Source organism: Lonchura striata, chromosome 11, assembly GCF_050655825.1.
Source record: "Lonchura striata isolate lonStrDom1 chromosome 11, ASM5065582v1, whole genome shotgun sequence".
NCBI lineage: Eukaryota > Metazoa > Chordata > Aves > Passeriformes > Estrildidae > Lonchura > Lonchura striata.
This window is the reverse complement of record NC_140713.1, coordinates 15,346,349-15,365,798: the sequence shown is the minus strand read 5'-3', so window position 1 is coordinate 15,365,798 and position 19,450 is coordinate 15,346,349. Positions and strand designations below refer to the sequence as shown.

Below are 19,450 nucleotides of genomic sequence, written 5' to 3'. Positions count from 1 at the left end.
ACGGGCCCGCGGAGCTGTCCCTCAGCGCGGGGTGTGGAGGGGCGGTGGCAGCACGGGCGCGGTTGCGGCGGAGTCCGGAGGCGGCGCTGACAGGACGGCGCGCGGAGGCGCTGCGGGCCGCGGCTGCCGCCCCCGGCCCGGAGCGGCCCGGCCGCGCTGAGCCCGGCCCGGAGCGGCCCGGCCGCGCTGAGCCCGGCCCGGCCCGGCCCGGCCCGGCCCGGCCCGAGGTGCGGCAGCAGCCCCGCGGAGCCGCTCGGGCGCTCGGTGTGGGCGCTGCCCCGGCGCGGGGCGCCCCCTGACGGGCGGCGCGGTTCGGCCCCGGCCCGCGCCGGTCCCGGGGCGCCCGGCGGGACTGGCGGGGCCGCAGCGGGATCGGCTCCTCCTCGCCGCTGTGCTCGGTCTGGCCGTTCCCTCCTCTATCCTCTTACGTTTCCCTCGCCCCCCGTTTTGTTTTTTTAATTTTTTTTTAAATTTTTTTTTTTTTTTAATGTGCAGTGTACGGAATTTCGTCTCTTTAAACTCCATGTGGTTCTGCCCCGGTAAACGGGACGCGTCCATCCCCGGCTCGCACGCTCCCTTACATGCTCAATCCACACAGGTGTGCACTTTCATCAGTTTTCGACTGCACGGTGTCACCGGTATTTGTCCCCGGCTTCATTATAGCGATCGCTCTGGAGCACTGCATTTCTTTCTCCACTCGAAAGCTCTTCTGTCATAATCCTCTGACAATCCCCCTTGTTCGGGGAGTGAGATATCATCTGGTCAAGTTTTATACATTTAACATTCATTTTCTATGTGAGTAGAATAACTAACTGCTTTTCTGTGCTCCTTTCTTTGTAGGAAGAAGCAGAAGTTTTAGCCATCTTCCCATGGCATCTGACTTTTTTGAAGAGGAGGTAAGGTTAACGTCATGTAAAATTACCCTCTTTATTTCTGATGTTCCACTAATCTTTCTTCTGTAGGCATACATTTTGGAAACTGTGGTGAGTTCATGCATACTTTCATGCCTTGCAAACATAATACCAGAGCTGATTAATAAACGGTAGTGATAGGACTCTTATGCCGTCAGGATTGTAAGTGCCTATCAAGCTAACATTCTCACTACATTATGCCACTATTATATTCTTTGCAATTTTAAAAGAACTGTAGATAATTATTCAAGATATTGAAACATTTAGTTTATAGTTCTATTGCTGTGGTTGTCACCTTCACTTTATATCAAATTTGAGACTCATTTCTTAAGGATGTCTCTATTTTCTGCTTTATTTGCACATTGATAGCTTTACTGAATGACTAGTCACAGCAACTTTTTCCTCTGATAGCAGCATATTAAAATGTGAAAGCCTAAGACTAATCTGCTTTTCAACCACTTGATGGAAGGGAAATAAGAAGTTTGTTTCAAGGCTCTTGTGTCATTCATCAGTGCTGTTAACAAATGTGGGGCTTGAGGATACATTTGCTGCTTCTCTGCATTTTTGCTGAAGGTACGTGCATTTGAAGGTATGGACGAGTTCTTGATATTAGGAGTTTGTGTATTTTGCAGCTGCCAATGAAACTATAACAGTGCAGGTTGATATTAAAATTCTGGACTTGGTATATTTTTCTCATAATTTTTGGGAGATAAATTGTTAATGCAATAGAAAAAACACTTGCCCTTAAAATCTTATTTAACAGTGGGAAAGATTTGCAGGCTGGCTGTGAAATGTTCACATTATTTAAATTTAGGCATGTGAATTTAGATTCAGCTTATGCAAATAAATAATTAAAATCCCTGTTTTTATAGCCTTCAGTCTGATCCGTTGGTCCTGCAAAGGACCCCAAAAGGGTCTTTGGCTAGTTTAGTAGCTGGACTCCAGTAGGTTTTTTGGTATGAGAGGAACTTGGATTTAAGATAACTGCACAAGACGTGACCCAAAATATAGCAACATTTGAATTTGCATATTTGTTTTTTCTACACTGATTTCCTTTGCATGATTTCATTTAGATTGTGCAAACAGGGTACAGCATAAAATGGCTTAATAAATCAGTGTATGAATGTGCAGTAGGGATCAGCTGAGAATATTTTCTTTCTGGGAGAAACAAATAGAAATAGGCAGAATGATCCTGAAAGTAACAGCAAACTATAGTTTAAAAGTACAGCTATTGGTAGGCTCTAACTGTAAGTGGTTTGATTCCAGGTGGCTTATAGTGAATGGAGTTAAACTTGGCTATCTTGGATATGATGCACCTTAATTAATTTAATAGCTACTTTTTGTTGAAACTTTAAAATCTAACGATCCTGTTTTTATTGCAGTCTTTAAAGATCTAATCGTTCTTCTGTGTGCCTGAGATGTAAAACTTAGTGCAAGAAGAGGCAACAGATTGGTTCCGTCATACAATTTTGTTGGGTTTTTTCGAGAGTACTTAAAAGATTATGATGGATAATACTGTCTTGCCAAAGAATGCCGACACAGGTGTTCATCATTATCTTAATTAAGATCCTGAGAAAATGTCATCTTTCGGCATGAATTATGAAGGGAGATGCATTAGGAGATAATTTCAACTTTTTTTTTCTTTTTACAGGGGTAGATGAGAAGGAGGCTGTTTTCTCAAAACCTTTTTGATATTTCTTTATCAGAATAGCTGACCTTAGACACTGAATTTGTTTCTTCAGTTCAATTTGGGACAATATTACCAAGAGATCTGTATGTGATGCTAAAGGGAATCCTCTTAAAGAAAAAAAAAAAAAGTAATTCCCCTACAAGATACCCTGTTTCATTTAAAACTGTTCTATTAAAAAAAAGAAACCTGTGAGACTCGGGTGGTAGTGGAAATTGCTGCTGGAAACATCTGATAAGAGATGTTTCACACAGTATATATTAAAGTATTAACAACTCATAAAAGAAAAATAAATACACGTGAATGTTCATTTTTGTAATTAGGCATGAAGAGAAAATTTTCTTTCTCATGTTTGCACAACCATAGAAGTAAAACTAATTAGCATGCAAAGAGGAGGGAGGGGCCTATGTCTATGTTAAATCAATACATTATTAACTATGCAGGAGCTAAAAAAATGCATGTAAAATACTTGCTGTAAAACTTAGGGGCCCTTTCCTGCAGACACCGCTGCTGCTTCCCTCAGGTACAATGCTGGAGTTCCAGGTCAGGCAGTGCAGTGGAAGTGCCAGTGTTTCATGGCTCTTAGCCTGGGTAAAGGGGGAACTCTCTGAGCAAGACACCCTCGGCTGCTCTGTTGTTTCTTCTTCTTGTATTTCCTTTGCCCAAGATGCTCCTTGTTCACACTCTCTGTGTTTGTGGTCTGAGAGCAAGGTGTAAACTCGTGAACACCTAGAATTACTCTTCTGTGCCTAGCATTTGGGTATTAGGCAGCTTAGAGTTTTCTTTTTCTCTCCAATCCTTTCTGTTTTAAGTCACTTCTTGTCTGCTGAAAGAAGTGTGATTATCAGTTTCAGGCTTTTTTTTTTTTTTCCTATAAAAAATTGCTTCAGCTGCCTTTTTAGTGTGTGGAATAAAATACAGAAGTGCAACTGACAAGTCTTTCAAGCACCTAGTTATTGTACTGAGCATGCAAATCCAAAGATCTTGACAGTGTCGTGGGAGAAGCTGAAACTGTATTTCAGTTTCCTTGAAGTTCCTGTAATTAACTTAAATGGCATTATTTGCTTGAATTTGTTGGCATAGTATGGACTAAGTTAATAATGTCTTTAGGATTTATTTTACTTACAGTTCCGTGGACATATGCAGAAAGTAGACTCTGAGCGAAAAATGAAAAACTGCTTTCTTTCATGTCTAAAACAGGTTTTTCACTTAAAGCAAGACACATCTACTGTTAGTTGGCTCTTGCAGCAAATGAGGAGCAGCTCAGTGGGAAGGTTGGCTGTTTTATGGGATGTACATGAGCCCATAGCTTCCCTCATGGTGGCAAAATCCCTTTTGGCTGCAGGTGCTGCAGCGTGGTGAGAGCTTCTGTAGCTGGAATCTGGCCTTCAGTGTGGGTGTTAGAGATGAGTGTCTTAATAGCAGTGTTGTGTTCCAAAGATTTTGTGCTTTATCTACTTTACTTACATATATTTGCAGTCCTTATGACTAGTGTTTGCAAGAGCTCAGCAGTACCTCTCTGAGGAGAAACATAAGCCGGGTAGCCTTTCTGGCCTTACACCCAAGGAATTCTTTTTAACAGTTCATAATTTCTAGGGTTTTATTAACCTTAGGGCTTTTTAGCCTGTACTCCTTAATATGGGTAGTGCAGATGTAAATGATTCTTGAAGCTGTTTTTTACAGATTAAAGTGAATGTATTTGTAGAAGCAGCATTTTTTTTTGTTCTTTTTCTTTATTATTAAATCATTGCCTGAGGAGAAAAACAAACCAGTTGGACCTTTAAAGGTGAATATGGATCATCATAACAGAGTTTACTGTACTAATAAACATGTGACTGATTACTCTCCTGCTCTTCCTGAAGGAGATGCACCTTTCTGAGCAATTTCTTTTTTCCCAACAGAGCAAAAACAAGCTTTTTCTTCCTGTAACCACATACTTTTCACATTATTTTTTAGCATTTCTAGTGCAGATGAAGAACACATAATTTACCTCTGAAGTATTCTCTGCTGACATCTACAGAAATTTTCATGCCCTTCAGATTTAATTTTGTGTAAAATAATGTATGGTATAATATGTAGGTCCTGTGTTTTCAATTAAGCTGTATTAGGTAACTATGCTTTTCTTTCATATCCCTTAGCAAAGTATCAATATCCAGATGGCAGTGTGCTGGGATAAAAGATAGCTACAGGCTTGGCTGCTACTGTGAAGCCAAGAACAAACATTTTAGCCTGTGTGATAAATAAAACCCAGGTTGAGACTCTCGGTGTATTGGAGTTGCACTAAATAATTCTACAGTGCTGTTTATTACTGGTTTCATTGGATAATATGCAGCTGTAAAACCTGCTGGAAGCTTTTATTAAGAATACTCTGTCATTATAAAAAGGTGCCTACGACTTCTTTATTATATTGGCAGTGCAGGAATTGCTTTGTTTGCTCAGACTTTCTGGCTTTTATCTAGGAAGGACCTTTCTGTCTCCCAGCTCCTGTGGGCATTAGGTTTCATGAATATCTCTTGAGAAGAGGACAGCTCTGTAGAGCCTAAGTTTCAAAAGTAATTTTTAAAGTATTATTTTTTCTTTATGCTTTTTTAAGTTTATTTCAGTATTTAATTTATTGCTTCAGTTAAAGTTCAGCTGATATTCCCTGTAATATACACTGTGCTACTGTGTCCCCAAGTTAAACTGAAGCTGAGTTCATCCATGTAGTTCTTTGAGAGGAGGCTGCAGAAGGGTGGAGAGACTTTTAGACTGGCTGAGAAGGGTTGGGAAAACTTAATAGCAGACAAGGGGCTAGACCCGGGTTTGTTTTCTCCTTGCATTTCTGGCACATCCTATGACCTGGATTTGTTCATGTAGCCTTCGCCTCGGTTTACCTAACAAGAACTCTGCTTGTCTCAGAAATGTTCAGATGTAAATTGGTTTCCATGCTCATATAATTGTTAGACTGTTGTGCTTTTGAGCAAGTGATTAATGCTGTTACTGTTTCATTAGCAAAATGCCATTAAACTGCCCTGTTCTTCAGATCTTTGATTTCCATTGGCACCTGTTTGTGGTGCACCTCTTGGAACATGAAGGATTGAACACTGCCCAGTGGGATGTGGCACTAACACAGTTTCTGTGGGATTTAACAAACATACTGGTTCAATGGGTGAAGAAGCCCTTGCATTGTTCAGTCTGTAATCCTTGTATATCAGAGAAACATGCTGTCTGAATTAGTGACAAATACTGTATTTTTGTTCCATCCCCCATTCTCCGTGTGTCCCTTTTTTTTTTTTTTTTTTTTTTTTTTTTTTTTTTTGTCTTTCTAGATTGCACCCAGGAGAGAAACAGTGAGATGCACAGTGGGGAAAATGAACCCAGCAGTACATCCTATCCTGTACCTGCCTGAATATGGGAAGAGACCTAGTACAAGGCAGAATGCAGCGCTGGGCTTGCAGTATTTTTAACCATATTAAGTCCTGTTCAGAGTTAATGGTAAGTAATCTGCTGTGAGTATGATATGATTCATTAAGCAAAGCATTAGAGCAGGGGCACTTTCCTTTGTGGTGTTGGGTTCAGACACTTACAAAATGCAGAATTAATGTTTTCAGATACATCAACCTTATTCCCATTTCTGTTGAGAAAATTGCACAGTGCATGTAATAAGTATGTTGCTTTCTTTCTATTTTTGTCCTCTCCAGATGAGCTCAGTGAGATGGTCTCAGAAATGCTGAAGAAGGGAAGGACAGAGCTGGAAGGCAGGAGCTGTTTCAAAGCAGGATTCTTCATCTTTCTGTAATGCCCAAGCATGAAGACGTTATAAACTTCATTAGGTAGAGTATTGCTAATAGTGTCCTATCAGTAATGTTGCATGATGTAATATGGCATTGCTGTATTGTTTAGTGATCATGTGGAGCTGCATTAAATAAATGAACATATGCCAGTGACTTAAATGAACATTATGAGTGAGAGCAGTAAATGGAGAAGGTGGGTACTAGAAGAAATGCTAGTAGCTTTTTTAAAGCATCTTTCTTTTTTCAGCTCTTTCCATAACCAGTAGTGCTTTTGTTTCTTGATAAAGATGGAAAAAAAAACCCAACATCTTCTCATTCAAGAAATTGAATCTAGTTCAACTTCTTAACCAGAAAGACTTCACAGTCCTACCAGCTGTTAGAGCATCTTAATGCTTTGTCCAGCAGGAAATTGCACTCATGGTGCTGACCTATTAACTTCTGCAGTGCAGCAGCATGTGCTGCCCTTGCTCCTCAGGGCTTGTGAAATGTCTGCTGTGGCACAGCCCTCTGTGACCTCTTGCATTGAAGGATGGAATTTGTGAGTCCTTTTCTGTCTGGAGCTTGTGGGAGCTCCCTCATGAGCCAAATAGTTCTGAAATAACTGCAAAAAAAAGATCTGACAGTGTTGTCTGAGAGATGTGACTGACTTAATTATTATTAACATTTATTAAGTGCCTTACAATGGAGTGGAAGAGCCATTGCCTTCCTTTTTACAAATAGGAGAACTGGCATGTAAGGAAGAATGAATCTCTTCTATCTTCTGCAATTCTTGACCCACCTAATTAGGTGATTGTCAGAAGAAATGAGAAGCTGGCTCAGGGGAATGGCACTGGGGAAGCTGCCGCACGTTCTGTGCGCGCCGTGCTTCGCTCACACAATGGCTTAGCAGGGTGAGCCAGGCTCCCCTCTCTGTTCCCTGGGCCAGGGAGGAGATGGAAAGGGGCTGAGGAGCCTGAGGCTGTCTATTGGATAGCTTCATTATAGATCTCATCCAGGGAAAAAGTGGGGAAGTGCAACTCATTTCTAGGAGCTACTCTGGTTTTTAGCAATTCCTCACCCACTGCCTCCTCCCACCTCCTTTCGGTTTCCTTTCCCCACAATAAGCTGATTTTCTTCATGGCTGATATTTGCACTTAGTTAGCCTCTAAGGCACTAACTGCTGCTTCTGGTCTAAGACTTCAGTTTCTTTTCTTTTTTTTTTTTTTTAATAATTTATTTTGCTGAGAAAGGGAATCTGTCCAGCTGCTACAAACAATAGTGGGCTTGATGTATATCAATAAAGAGTTAGAGATGTATGTTTTCCAAGTAGAAGATAAAGAGACTTAAAGCCTGCTTTAAAGGAAGGCAAACCTTGGAGAGGTTTACTTAGATGTACAATATGCCCTATTCTTTCATTTTTAAAAACGGTATTAAGGGATTTTTTTCAAGAAAAGAGAAAATAATTTCATCTTTTGGTTGCATTTTTTTTCTTAGTCTCACAGTTGTAAGATAAATATTCAGAATTAGGAGTTGCTAAGGTTAATGTGATTAAAATGAGTATGTGATAACGGGCTCTGCACATTAAAGATTAAGAGCTCAAATTATAGACTCCAGAGGGAAACACTCCATGAGCATTTGTAAATTTTGTTTGTGCAAAAAATGCAGGCTTAGGCCTGTGGTTGCAGTTGCATGACAGTTTTATCCTGTTTTATTTGCAGAGAATTCTTTTAAACACTGTAGTATTGGGGTGAAAACATAGTGAGGTGGGGGGACAAATGAGGAAATAATTTTGGTCTAAGCATTAGTGTTACCCTGTAAAAATAGATTAGTTTTACACAATTTATTCACATTTACAAAGGTCAGTTTATAGCATTCTGAGTGCAGTAGTTAATTCTTTATGTATAAATTGATCTTTTATACAGATGTAATTCAATATACAACATTTAATCTTTGAATGCAAGTTGAAAATATATTAGCAATTAATTTATGTAGGTTATGACTTTCTTTCCCATGTACTTTGCAGTGGTTCCTACCCTAAAGTTGAGTCAGTGTGTGCTTAATGAAAATTAGATGTGAAATGTAATATGTAGAGGACAAAGAAGCATTGAAATCCTTATTGCTCTTAAAAAGACAAAGGTACCTCAGATAATTCTCCTTTCTTAATCTCTTAAGAATTTGATGCATAATTCTGTTATGAGCAATTTGGAGTGAATAAAATATTTTTAGAAGTAGTATTAGTACCAGATATTATTTCTCACCTTATATGAAGCATAGTTTGGTGTTAAAATTAAAATGCTTTGCATTTTGAGAGGCTAATTTATAGGCAATCTTCCACTGAGAGGGAAAAGCCAAAACCTTGGACGTTTGTGGAGGGGCAAGCCTTGTTATATCTGTGAAATTTGCTAATGTTGCCACCATTGAAATAAAGTGTTTGTTTACATAACAGCAGTAGCATTTCTCCTCCTCTTCCTTGTGGTTTTGTCTGACTAGATGTTATGAGTGGCAGTTGCAGTGGCTGCTAAGTGTTTAAATGATGACACCATTATGTGAGGTGATTTTGAAATGAGAGATTCCAGCCAAGAATTACATCTGCTCTCATCTCTTTCAAATCATACTCTCTGGCTGTGCAGATTATGATTGATTTGTTTGTGACAGATTGCAGGAAACAGTCATTGATTTTTCAATATTTTACCTTAAAATTATTTACAGTTGTAACCAAGGGGAGGTATTTCCATGGGCTGTCAGCCCCTGAAAGACTGGGATAATATTCCCTGCTCCCTGACAAGACAAATTACCCGTAATGAGTGCAGTAGCTGAAGGGTATACTTTTATTTTAAAATATGTCAATAACCCAGTGACTAAACGAATATTGATTCAGCATAATGAAGCCTGAGTAATGTGAAAATGAGCTCTTCAAGGAGCATGGTAAAGACTTTCTTTTTAGCTTGTAGCAAGAAGCTTTTCATTCTTTACTGTTAGGTAGTTGAAATGTGCAATCTTAAACAAGTCATCCTTAAACATTGGTAATATGTGGAGTAATGTAACAAAAGAACTTCAGGGTTTTTTTCTGTTTATTTTTTCTTTTTTTTCCTCCAAGTTCTTTTTTCTTCAATATGTTTCAGTAGATCAAATGCATAATGAGCAAAATGCAAGTTATCCAAGGCAGAGATAGAATTACTATAGGTGTAAATATCTTTTGCAGTAATGTTCTTCAGGTAGCCTAATGGCATTCTTAATGTGGATTCTAAATATGGGCATGGGAATATATCTAAATAAACTGTAGATTTAAGTTCATATTATTGACTTTTTGACATACTGATGTGTGTTCTATGCGATCAGTCTAATATTCTTGTCCTTCAACAGTTTAGAATGGCTGGTTTATGAGCACCTAGATATACTGTAGTATAAAACTTAGTTACCATAATGCACATTTTTCTTTCCATAACATATAACACTGCATGTTTCTTACCACATGAGAATTCTCAAGCAGTAATTCATTTAAATTACAGTAATTTATGCAGTGCCATAGGTGTGGTATGGAACAGCATCTAATAGATTAATACGAATGTACTCAATTGTTCAGGGTAAGGATTAGATTAAAGACCATGTTGAGATACAATTTTTTTTAGACATTAGAAGTATTGAACACTAAAAATTCCCCACCCTATCATGTGAAAGGATCAATTGGTCATTTGTATTCAAGAGCATCGTGCAACATTGGGAAGGCTCTGCAGAAGCACTGGGTATAAATAGCCGTGTAATCCAGACACAGACAAAAAGATATTTTCTTGGGGTGTTTGTGTGTAATGTGTCAATTATGAAATAATGTCATAGCCAGAAGCATTTAGTGAGCCTGTTTGGGCATGAAGACGACTTTTCATATTTTCTGAGGACTAACTTCAATTGCATCCAACTAACTTGTGGAAATCTTCAGAAGGATGTTTTCCTAACAGCACACAGGTGATTTTTTTCCAAATGTCATTCCTTTAGCACAGCTAGAAACTATTTCAGGAGGCACTTGAGAACCTGTGGCATTGAGACTTAAATGGCAACCCTGGAATGTGAGATATGTTCCTGTTTTAATTTGCTAGTTTTCAGAAAAAAAGGTGTGATGTACGTTTGAGTGGGTTACAACTAAATAATTATAGTTTTGAGAGGGTTTGTGCACAGCACCTGGGATTTCCAAAATAATGGAGAATTATTAATAAACTGAAATACATGGCTGTGACCAGGAGAATTTGGGGCTCTTGTAAATGTTACAAGAGATCTACAAATGTTACAGTGTTAAACCTTAACTTCCTGCTCAGTGACATTTTGCACACCTCAGGTTCTCTGCCTGTTCTTTGTTTCTGTATCTTTGTTTCTTTGGCCAGCAGCAGGAGATGGAATGGGAGGATTCTTGTTTGGTAGCTTTCCCACAGTAGTGAGGAAGAGGGAGACTGTTCAGGGCTGGGTGCCAGCTCTGGTGTAGACTGAAGGGCAAATAAATGTTTGTTTTAACAACATCTCCTTTTCCTGAATAACACTGCGTGAGCTCATGGTACCAAACTGAGTAACAGCAGATCTCTGCTTGCAAGCCATTGGCATTTTTCACTTGTAAGACAGGCAACAGCTCTGGCTTTGCTGCCTTTCCCAAAGATGAGTTTGTTTATTGAATATCTGGCATTCCAGATCAGGCCTGAACCATGTGCTTGGCACTAAAGACAAATGGTGCTTTTTTGGCTTTCTGTTTTAATTTGTGGGTGATACTGGAGATGTCTGATGATGGTGCCTTGGAAGCTCTGCAGTTTATTCATACCTCTTTCTGTGTTAGAACTGTGACAGTTGTTAGTCCACTTTCAGGTGGATTATGGAGGAGAAAATAAAAACCTCAGACAAAAAAAAATCCTAAATAATTAATTGTTTAAAAGTTCTTGTGGCATTTGGGATCTCCCAGGAACAGAATGTAAGCCCAATTGCTGTTCAATTAGGTAAAAGTAGAAAACACTGTGAAATTAAGATCATGAGTAGAGAACAGAATAATATCACTTGTGGCAGAGATGAGGCTATTGGTCAGTCATGAAGGGGCTGTATGTCCCTTAGCACTCAGCAACTTGCAAATTTTGACCCATTTCAGCTAATTTCACAGTGAAAACAGTGCATCAGTATGTTCTTGTAGTGGGTGGTTTTGTGTAACAATTCAGATCTTGATTCCATTACAAATTAAGTAGCAACCAAAACCAATGGTGGGTTTATATTTTTTTCCCTGTTTACTCAGCCTCTTTGTTACTTACCTGCTCTTACAGACCAGCCAATAAAACAAGATTAGTTTAAAGCGAGAGAGGAGAGCGTGTTGATGTAGGTGATGGAAACTGTCTGTGCTTACTGGCTAAGCCTTCTCCATGTTGCCTCCTTCCCACTGCCAAATTACTTATTTGGAATCTAAGAACTAAGATGATATGGAATCCAAATCAGAGCAGTTTAAAAGTGGGCAGACAGCACTATGAAGAATTTGCTCATCTAAATGCCGTGATTACTTGAAACCAATTCTTTGTGCCCTAAAGTACACTTGGAGGTGTTGTTTCTTTTTGTTTAAATTTGTGGACAAATTACTGCTTTCCCAAAAGCAATTCCATATATGCAAATTTTCTATTCTTTTGGAATGATAATTTTAAGTACTAAAAGCTGTCAGAAATGCAGATAGTATCTGCAGAAATGCAATCTTTGGTGTGTGGTTTATGGTGAACAGTAAGACTGAGGTAACCCTATAAAAATATGTGAGGGATCCAAGATGCTGTGAGAGTCTTGCTTAACTGCAATGGTTAAAAAGACATGGCTGACTTAATGCGTGAGTGTTGAAATCTGTGTCTGGAATTATGGAAATAAGTTGAGAAATATGAACAAAATTGATTGTTGATTGTTTTCCTTTGTAAGGGCTGGGAAAAGATGTGCTTTTCTATGGCCTTTAAAGGCCTGCAGTGTCCTTTTTTTCTTTTTTGTTTTCTTTTGTTAACTTATCTTTTAATATGAAGTGTCATTCCCAAAATGAAGTAGTGTCCTTGGGCTGGTGGCAACAGCTGGAGTTGCAGAATTCATAAATAATTCAGAGAGGGATAAAGGGTAGGGGAATTTTTTTGTCATTTGAATCTTTATTATGTGCACACATTTCATTTTAGATATGGCATCATTTGAATTCATTCAGTATGATGATTGCACTGACCTGTCATATTTATTTTGATGTCCCTTCGAAGGACCATATGCTCTGTCCTCGGCATGAAAATGCTGCAAGTTGCAAACTGAAAGGCAGCTCTGTTCCTGTAGGGATGAAGCCCTCACTTCCCGTTGTCACGTCAGTGGATGTTCAGCTGCACTGCAGCAGAGAAGGTGGAGTTGTTATGTCAGTGCAGTGACTAAGTGGCAGTGTAGCCTAGCAAAAGGTGGAAAAAAGGGCAAAACCCATTTGCATCAAGGTACTGTATGGCATTGAAAACTCAGCTGTCAGCGAGGGCCAGTTGGTGTGAGGAGCCTGGCATGTGCAAGGTGGAAAGGATTAAAGCCAGCTAGAAATCTGCCAAGGTGGAGGTGTGCCATGGTAGCTTTAATGTGGGAATACAATTAATTACTCTGTATGTTGGAAGTGGGGTTGCCATGCACACAACCTCCTGGGGTTGCACATGATTTAGTCTGGATATGCAAGGCTCAGAGCTTTTTCTTTGCCCGATCCATGTCCTCCTTTCCTCTTGAAGCTGCTTGCTTAGTCAGAAAAAAATCTTGGGTAATGTTTTTTTAGGGAGAACAGGGGAAGGAAATAAACAGTTATAGTTTACCTCTTCACTAATTCTGATGTAACCATTGCATCTGGTCCTTCATTTATTTTGTTGGTATGTTCCTGTGGATGAGTGGTACATTTTCCAGAAGTTACAGGCTCAAGTTCAACCATGTCCCATAAGTAATGAACTCCATGATAATGAGTAATGTCTGGTCCTTATTGGCTAAAGCACTGGGTGGTATTAACAAGGCACAGTTGGTGGATGACAGGGCTCTGTTACCAGGACTTTCTTACTGTTACCTTTGTGGGTAATATTAGCACCATAGGATTGCAGCCACCTGGATATTTTCATGGTGTAAGGTGTAACAGGGAACAGTGATTTGTATGAAGTACATGGTCCACTGTGCCCATGCCAGGGGCAGAAGGAAGCCAATTAAGTGCAGGTTAGTGAAATACAATAACTGGAACCTGTGAATGAGAATAACTGTGTGAAAAATTGTTTCTTTTCTAGATCCTGCCATCAATGACTGATCCTCCCTGAAATCTTATCAGTTACTGCCAAGATGAGAAGGATAGCAGGAAGGAGGAGTGCTTAAGTGGCTTTAATGACAGTTAATTTCTTCTATTTTATCAAATGACAGGTTGTTTTTTTCTCAAAACTCAATTGTCATGACAAGATGCTTTTGGAAGTCGTCTTTGTAAAATAAAACTGACAATTTTTAGGCTACAAAGAGCTATTGTATCTTTCTATTGAATGTTGTCATTATGGTAAACTGCTGGAAAGTCTTTATTTTTGAAGTAATTTAACTTGCATACTTCATTCATTTATTTTAATATCTGTTGAATGCCATGTGAAAAGTTTCTTGCCAGAATTCTTTTATTCAATGGAATAGTTATTGTTACAATACTCAGTTTATTAATGTCTAAATTACTGTTGCCCCAGCCTCCTGCAAAAATGTTTTTAGTAATTCTTAAACAAATAAGGAATGAATGAGGTTTTGTTCCCTTTGTGTTTTGATCAGCATATTTTCCCTTTCAGTGAAAGTGTCTTCAGTTTTTGGAATGACACAACACAAAGGAAGGTGTTTTGGTTTTTGGGGGTTTTTTTCCAACAGCACATGTCTTTTGTGCAATGATTTTTTAATATGTACACTGCCAAGATACAATTACTGGAAGGAGAGAGAGAAGCTGCTGGGAATGTCATGTTATGCCAAATTAAGAATTATTAGCTCCTACTTTCTGTGCAATCTCATGGACTAGAACTCGACCTATTGCGTCTGGCGTGTACTTTGACTCTAGTGGAACTAATGTGTCCTTGGAATAGCATTTCAGAGTAACTTCAGATTCATGCTTCTTTCACAAGTCTGCTTTAAACTGCTGGGATTAACTTCAGAGAAGGCGAGAGATACAGGCTCCTTTGTCAGCAGCTGTGCTGGTTAAAGAAGGAGGCTTCATGCACGCTCCTGGCTCATTCTCTCCCTGCTAGGGAAGCAAACTGAGCAGTTTCCCTGAGCACACACAGACTGACTTCAGCCAAAGTTAATGCTGTTATCAAATATTAGTTATCCAGTGCCCTGGGTCACTTTGATGAAAGGACAGGGCATCCACAGACAGCTGTGCAGACGTCATGTCTGGGAAGGGTGGTGTGTTGACAGGAGTGTTGCTGAGGACTGGCCGTGGTGTGTCGCCTTTTCAGCAGGTGCAGTTACATCCCTTAGATGTGGTAAAAACTGGACATGTTAGAAAGCTGTGTAGATCTGTCATGCATAATATCACATTCCAGGGACACCCTGGATAATGCAAAATAAACCTGTGCTCTTTGACTTACTCCTTGGGTGTGCCAGTGTGAGGGGAGAGAACTGGTGTGTGTGTGTACATGCCAGACACCTATTTCAGGAAAATGTATCTGGTCAAGGTGTGGGAATGGTACAAGCGTTTCCATTATCTCCAGAACACACTTTTTACTTCACTCATCAAAGGGGCTGCCTCAGCCAACACATGCCTCAGGAGAACTGCTTTTGACATGTGCTGCCTTGAGTGGAGAAGGGAAAACGCCTCCAGCAGGAGTGGCTGCTGTTTCTTCTCTACAGTGTTGAATTTGTAGATGCTGGAGTCTGGTGAGGCATCCAAGCTCTTGCTATTCCCTGCACCGAAATTAGAATGGTATGGATAATCTTTAGTTCTCAAAGACATAGTGAGTAAAAGCAGTGCACTGAACAGCTCCTTCCACACTGACCCTTCCTATGCAAAGGCTGTGGCGTGTAGGTGCCTTCCTAGAGCCAGCTTGGGCATACAAAGAACAAGAGAACTATCAGAAACCTGAGAGCAGCAGCACTGTTTGCATCTCCTCTCAGGGCACTGCCAGGTGAAAAGAGCACAGTCACAGAAAGGACTGAACCTCCAGCTCAGGTTGTGTGTCATCCATTGTCTTTTGTTTGTCCTTGAGGCAAAGGATGAGGAGTATGCAGTGGCCATACTGTACATATGGAGGGGAGGAAAATAAAGTGTCAGGTGTGTGAGGAAGGGGCAGGTGTGGCTCCAGGTGTGAGAGCTGTGCCCTGTTCCAGCAGCCCAGGGTTGAGGCATGGCTGAGTTCTCAGTGCTGGGGTCAGGAGTGATGTGCCTCCCCCAAATGACTCTCACATGTCTCCCCTGACCATGAACTAAGTGCAAATGAGTTCCACAGCTCTCTGAGACAGCCCATAATTCATATGACTCTTTATATCTTAAAATGGATTATTGTAGTACTGAGATGGAAATGTTTAATGAAATGCTTGTGATAGCCTAGGAATCTGTTTGCCTGCCTAAGTGGTAATGCACATGTAAACCAGTACTGCAAAATAACATCTTACATAGAGCACTGTCATGGATGTTAAGCTGATGAGTAACATTTTACATCCAAGCACTTAAAACCATCAAATACTATAGTTAAACTGCCATACTGTTTATATAGTGCTAAAAAGACAACAAAATAAAACTTAAGGGAAGGCAGATATTCTTCTTATAAATATTCCAAATAATAGCTTGGTTTCAAGTAGACTTCCTGACTCTTCGATGATTGCTGAATTTGGTCTGAATCTATCAGGAATCCCAATCATAATGGTGTGTTTATTGTTATAAACACATGATTTCTGTATAAGTTCTCCACAAATATGTTGGACAAAACATAGTTTACCTTCTTAACTGGTACTATATGGTTACTTTCTAACTTCTTTAATTTCAGTTCTAATTTGATTGAATAAAAGGTGCATTCCTGACCATAATCTTTACATCTGTAATGGAACACTTGAATTTATATGACTGTTTGCATACTCCAGACATAACACAACATTTTTACAGCAATATGTGTTGACAATACACAGAGATAAAAATCAGTTTATAACAAACTAAGGAGCAAACTTTTAGTAAGACCAATGAATCATTAGAAATTATTGGATAAGGGAATATTAGATTTTCTATCTTTTGAACGAGGATGAAATATTTTTATAGAGGTATATGTATATACAAATGTCTGGGTGCAGTAGAGGGATTCCTCACAGGCTTCTGTGGCTTTTGCAACACCTGAGGTCACACTGGGTCATGGGACATCCTTCTGGCTTGGAAGGGAGTGAGAAATCTCAGTGTAGCAAATATCTTCATAGAATTGCAGCTTCCACTGAAAAGTTACTCAATGTTAGTTAAGCTTCTCTTCAAAAAAGGATTGTGAGGGGTGTTGGGAATGTTCCTCTCTCCCAGTGCCATGCATTTTTCAAAGATCCTCGTTCACCTGGCTGCTTGCTCCTGTAGGGTGTTTCATTGGCTGAGGTGGGTTTTTCTGGTTGATCCATCCTCACCCCACCCACATTAATCAAACAGAACATGAACATCTTTTTTCAGAGCAAATGTCTTCTACAGAGTGTCTACTTCTACAAAGTGTAATGTTGCCTTTCTGCTAGAAATAATTATTAGGTTGAACATAATCTGACAACATCCTGCTGTGGATAAATTAGGTTTGTTCTCTACTAAGATTAGTTAGCTGGCACCCATTCACTAACACATTACAAGAAAATTATTGCAAGTTGATTGTATTGAGTTATCTGTCTTTTTTCTGTTTAATGGGCTTTTTGTTGCTATGCTGTCACCAAATGTGTGCAAGTCATACTTTTCCAAGTGCCCTACAGCCTGGGGAGACAGTGTTTGCTGTCCTGTACCATCAAAAGACCTGTGGGCACAAGTATTTGGAGAAGGGGAGAGGTTGTCTCTGTGTAGATTTCTGAATCTTGTGCACCTTTGGTTGTGGCCAACAGGGGTGCTTTCTGCTCTATGGCAATCAATACATTACCCCCAAAGTCCAAAATGCCAGGTATAATTAGCTCGTGTTTAAATAGGTGTTGTTATTTTTCAGCTTGTATATACAAGCCTGTTTTCATGAAGAAGTCTGCATTTTACTTGGGAAGAATGCTATGCAAATCAGAAAAAGCAGAAAAATTAAGTTATATGCTAGTGTTTAAAATTTTAAAAATAACTGTGAGATCTTGTAGGTACACATTGTGGTGATTGGGATGGGGCTATGGCCAAGCCTCATCCCCAGTGGGTGAAGCTGTGAGCAGCAGGTGAGCAGCACTGACAGCAACAAGCCATGGAGTGCCCAGGGGCACTGAGCAATCCCAAAGGGAGCAGAGGGCACACAGGGGCACTGCATGAATGTGAGGGTGTAAAAGGTTGGGCTAAAGAACAAGAAGGGCAGGTGCTTGCAGCCTTCTGAAGTGGCATGGTGTTACTCTGCATGGGCAGATGCCTGAAGCCCTCTATGTGCCAAGGTATTACTCTGTTTAGGGGAGTGCTCAAAGCCTTCTGAAATTGTGTGGTGGTGCTACTTTGTGTATCGTGGCTGTCCCAACTGCAACCCATGTTGTGACGAGATCCTTCTCTGTTTACGATTGATTAGGGTTCGAGTTTTAAAAGCTTAATGCTGACTCAAAGTGCTTTACAATCTGTCACTGAGAATTATGGGCTTGGCACAACTCACATTTTGTCCTTCAGTATATCCATTATTGTTAGGTGCTGAGTGGTCATTGCACATAGGTGACTGGTTTTTTGGGGTATTTTACATTTTTACGTGTTCAGAAAAATACTTTGTTAAAGCAGCTGCTGGGTAAATGGAGTAATTAAAGATCTGTACTGATTTTATTGAAGCTTACATATGCTGCACAGTCTTTAAAATTTACTCTGTGAGCAGAATGTTTCCAGGATTTATTGAAGGCAGGCATCTAGAGATACCGGGGAGTTTTTAATAGTAGTAAAGATAACTTCCAAGTTTTATGCTGTTATATAAATCTGTCTTTAAGAAGAGAGCTGTTAATGCAATACATTGCTTGTGTTCTTCATATTTTGTCTGTGTGTATGCTTTATGTATGTACTTGTACACCTACAAACAAATGCTTGACCTGAGCACTTTTATTTGACAGTGATTGTATATTCTATTTAGTATTTATTTGGAAAAAAATAGTGTTTTAATGCTGACTGAGAATCTCAATTTGCTTTGGTACCAAAAGTAATCTGCAGTATATTGTGAGTTTTTAATTTATTTTTTTAAACTGAAATACAGCCTTGCTTAGATTGAGTTACAGCTCTTACTGTGTGAGTGTTGTGGTGGCAAGTGAGGAATCTTACTCAGCATAAACTGAGGCTGGGTTTCCTTTTAACTAGTATGATGAGTGCAGTGTTCCACATGTATGATACACTTGCAGGTTTGTGAAAAAATAGACTTGATTATCTATTGTCCGTATTTCTTATGATTTAAGAGTGTTGTCATTAAGTTACTTGGCTAAAACTAGCAAACTTTCACCTGTATATTTTGTAATGTTTAGGCCTTAAGCATTTTTCAAGCAATATGTTTGACTTACTATTGTTGCACACTGTAAAATAAAATACAATATTAAAATACATGCTGGAAGAACATTCTTCATCACCTGTGAATAAACATGTGGAAAATATATTTTCAAAATTTCAGGGCTTTTGGCTAAATTTTTCCCAGTTGAGTTTGTATTATCTTTAATGTGGGACTGGGGCAAGAGGTTAGTTTCCCTTACCAGGATACATAAGGTGCTGTTGTGTGTCAATGTTCTAAACTTCTAGTACTGTGTAAATGGAAAATACACTTTATGATTTTAGCATTGTATTAGGTTGCAGAAGTTAGTTTTATTCCTGATAAGTGCCTTTGTAGTCCAAAAAACTAATTTTATGGGCACATCTTTTCATATTGGGTTCTGCAAGTTGACGACAAAAACATTTCTAAACTACTTGTGTGTTTTAATATTTTGAGTCAATTCCCCTGTGTTAAAGTGTAAACTACTAACTAATCCATAGGAGT

General features: G+C 39.4%; 1 protein-coding gene across 1 annotated transcript; it reads left to right on the top strand.

The window, feature by feature from the left end:
• Positions 1-238: 238 nt before the first annotated feature.
• Positions 239-19,023, top strand: LOC110484417 (uncharacterized). The gene is made up of 6 exons (XM_085589255.1): positions 239-398; positions 496-638; positions 841-896; positions 5,907-6,072; positions 6,279-6,410; positions 13,610-19,023. Exons 2-4 carry the CDS (start codon positions 524-526, stop codon positions 6,042-6,044), a joined length of 309 nt encoding a protein of 102 aa, XP_085445381.1. The 5' UTR covers positions 239-398; positions 496-523; the 3' UTR covers positions 6,045-6,072; positions 6,279-6,410; positions 13,610-19,023.
• Positions 19,024-19,450: the final 427 nt, after the last annotated feature.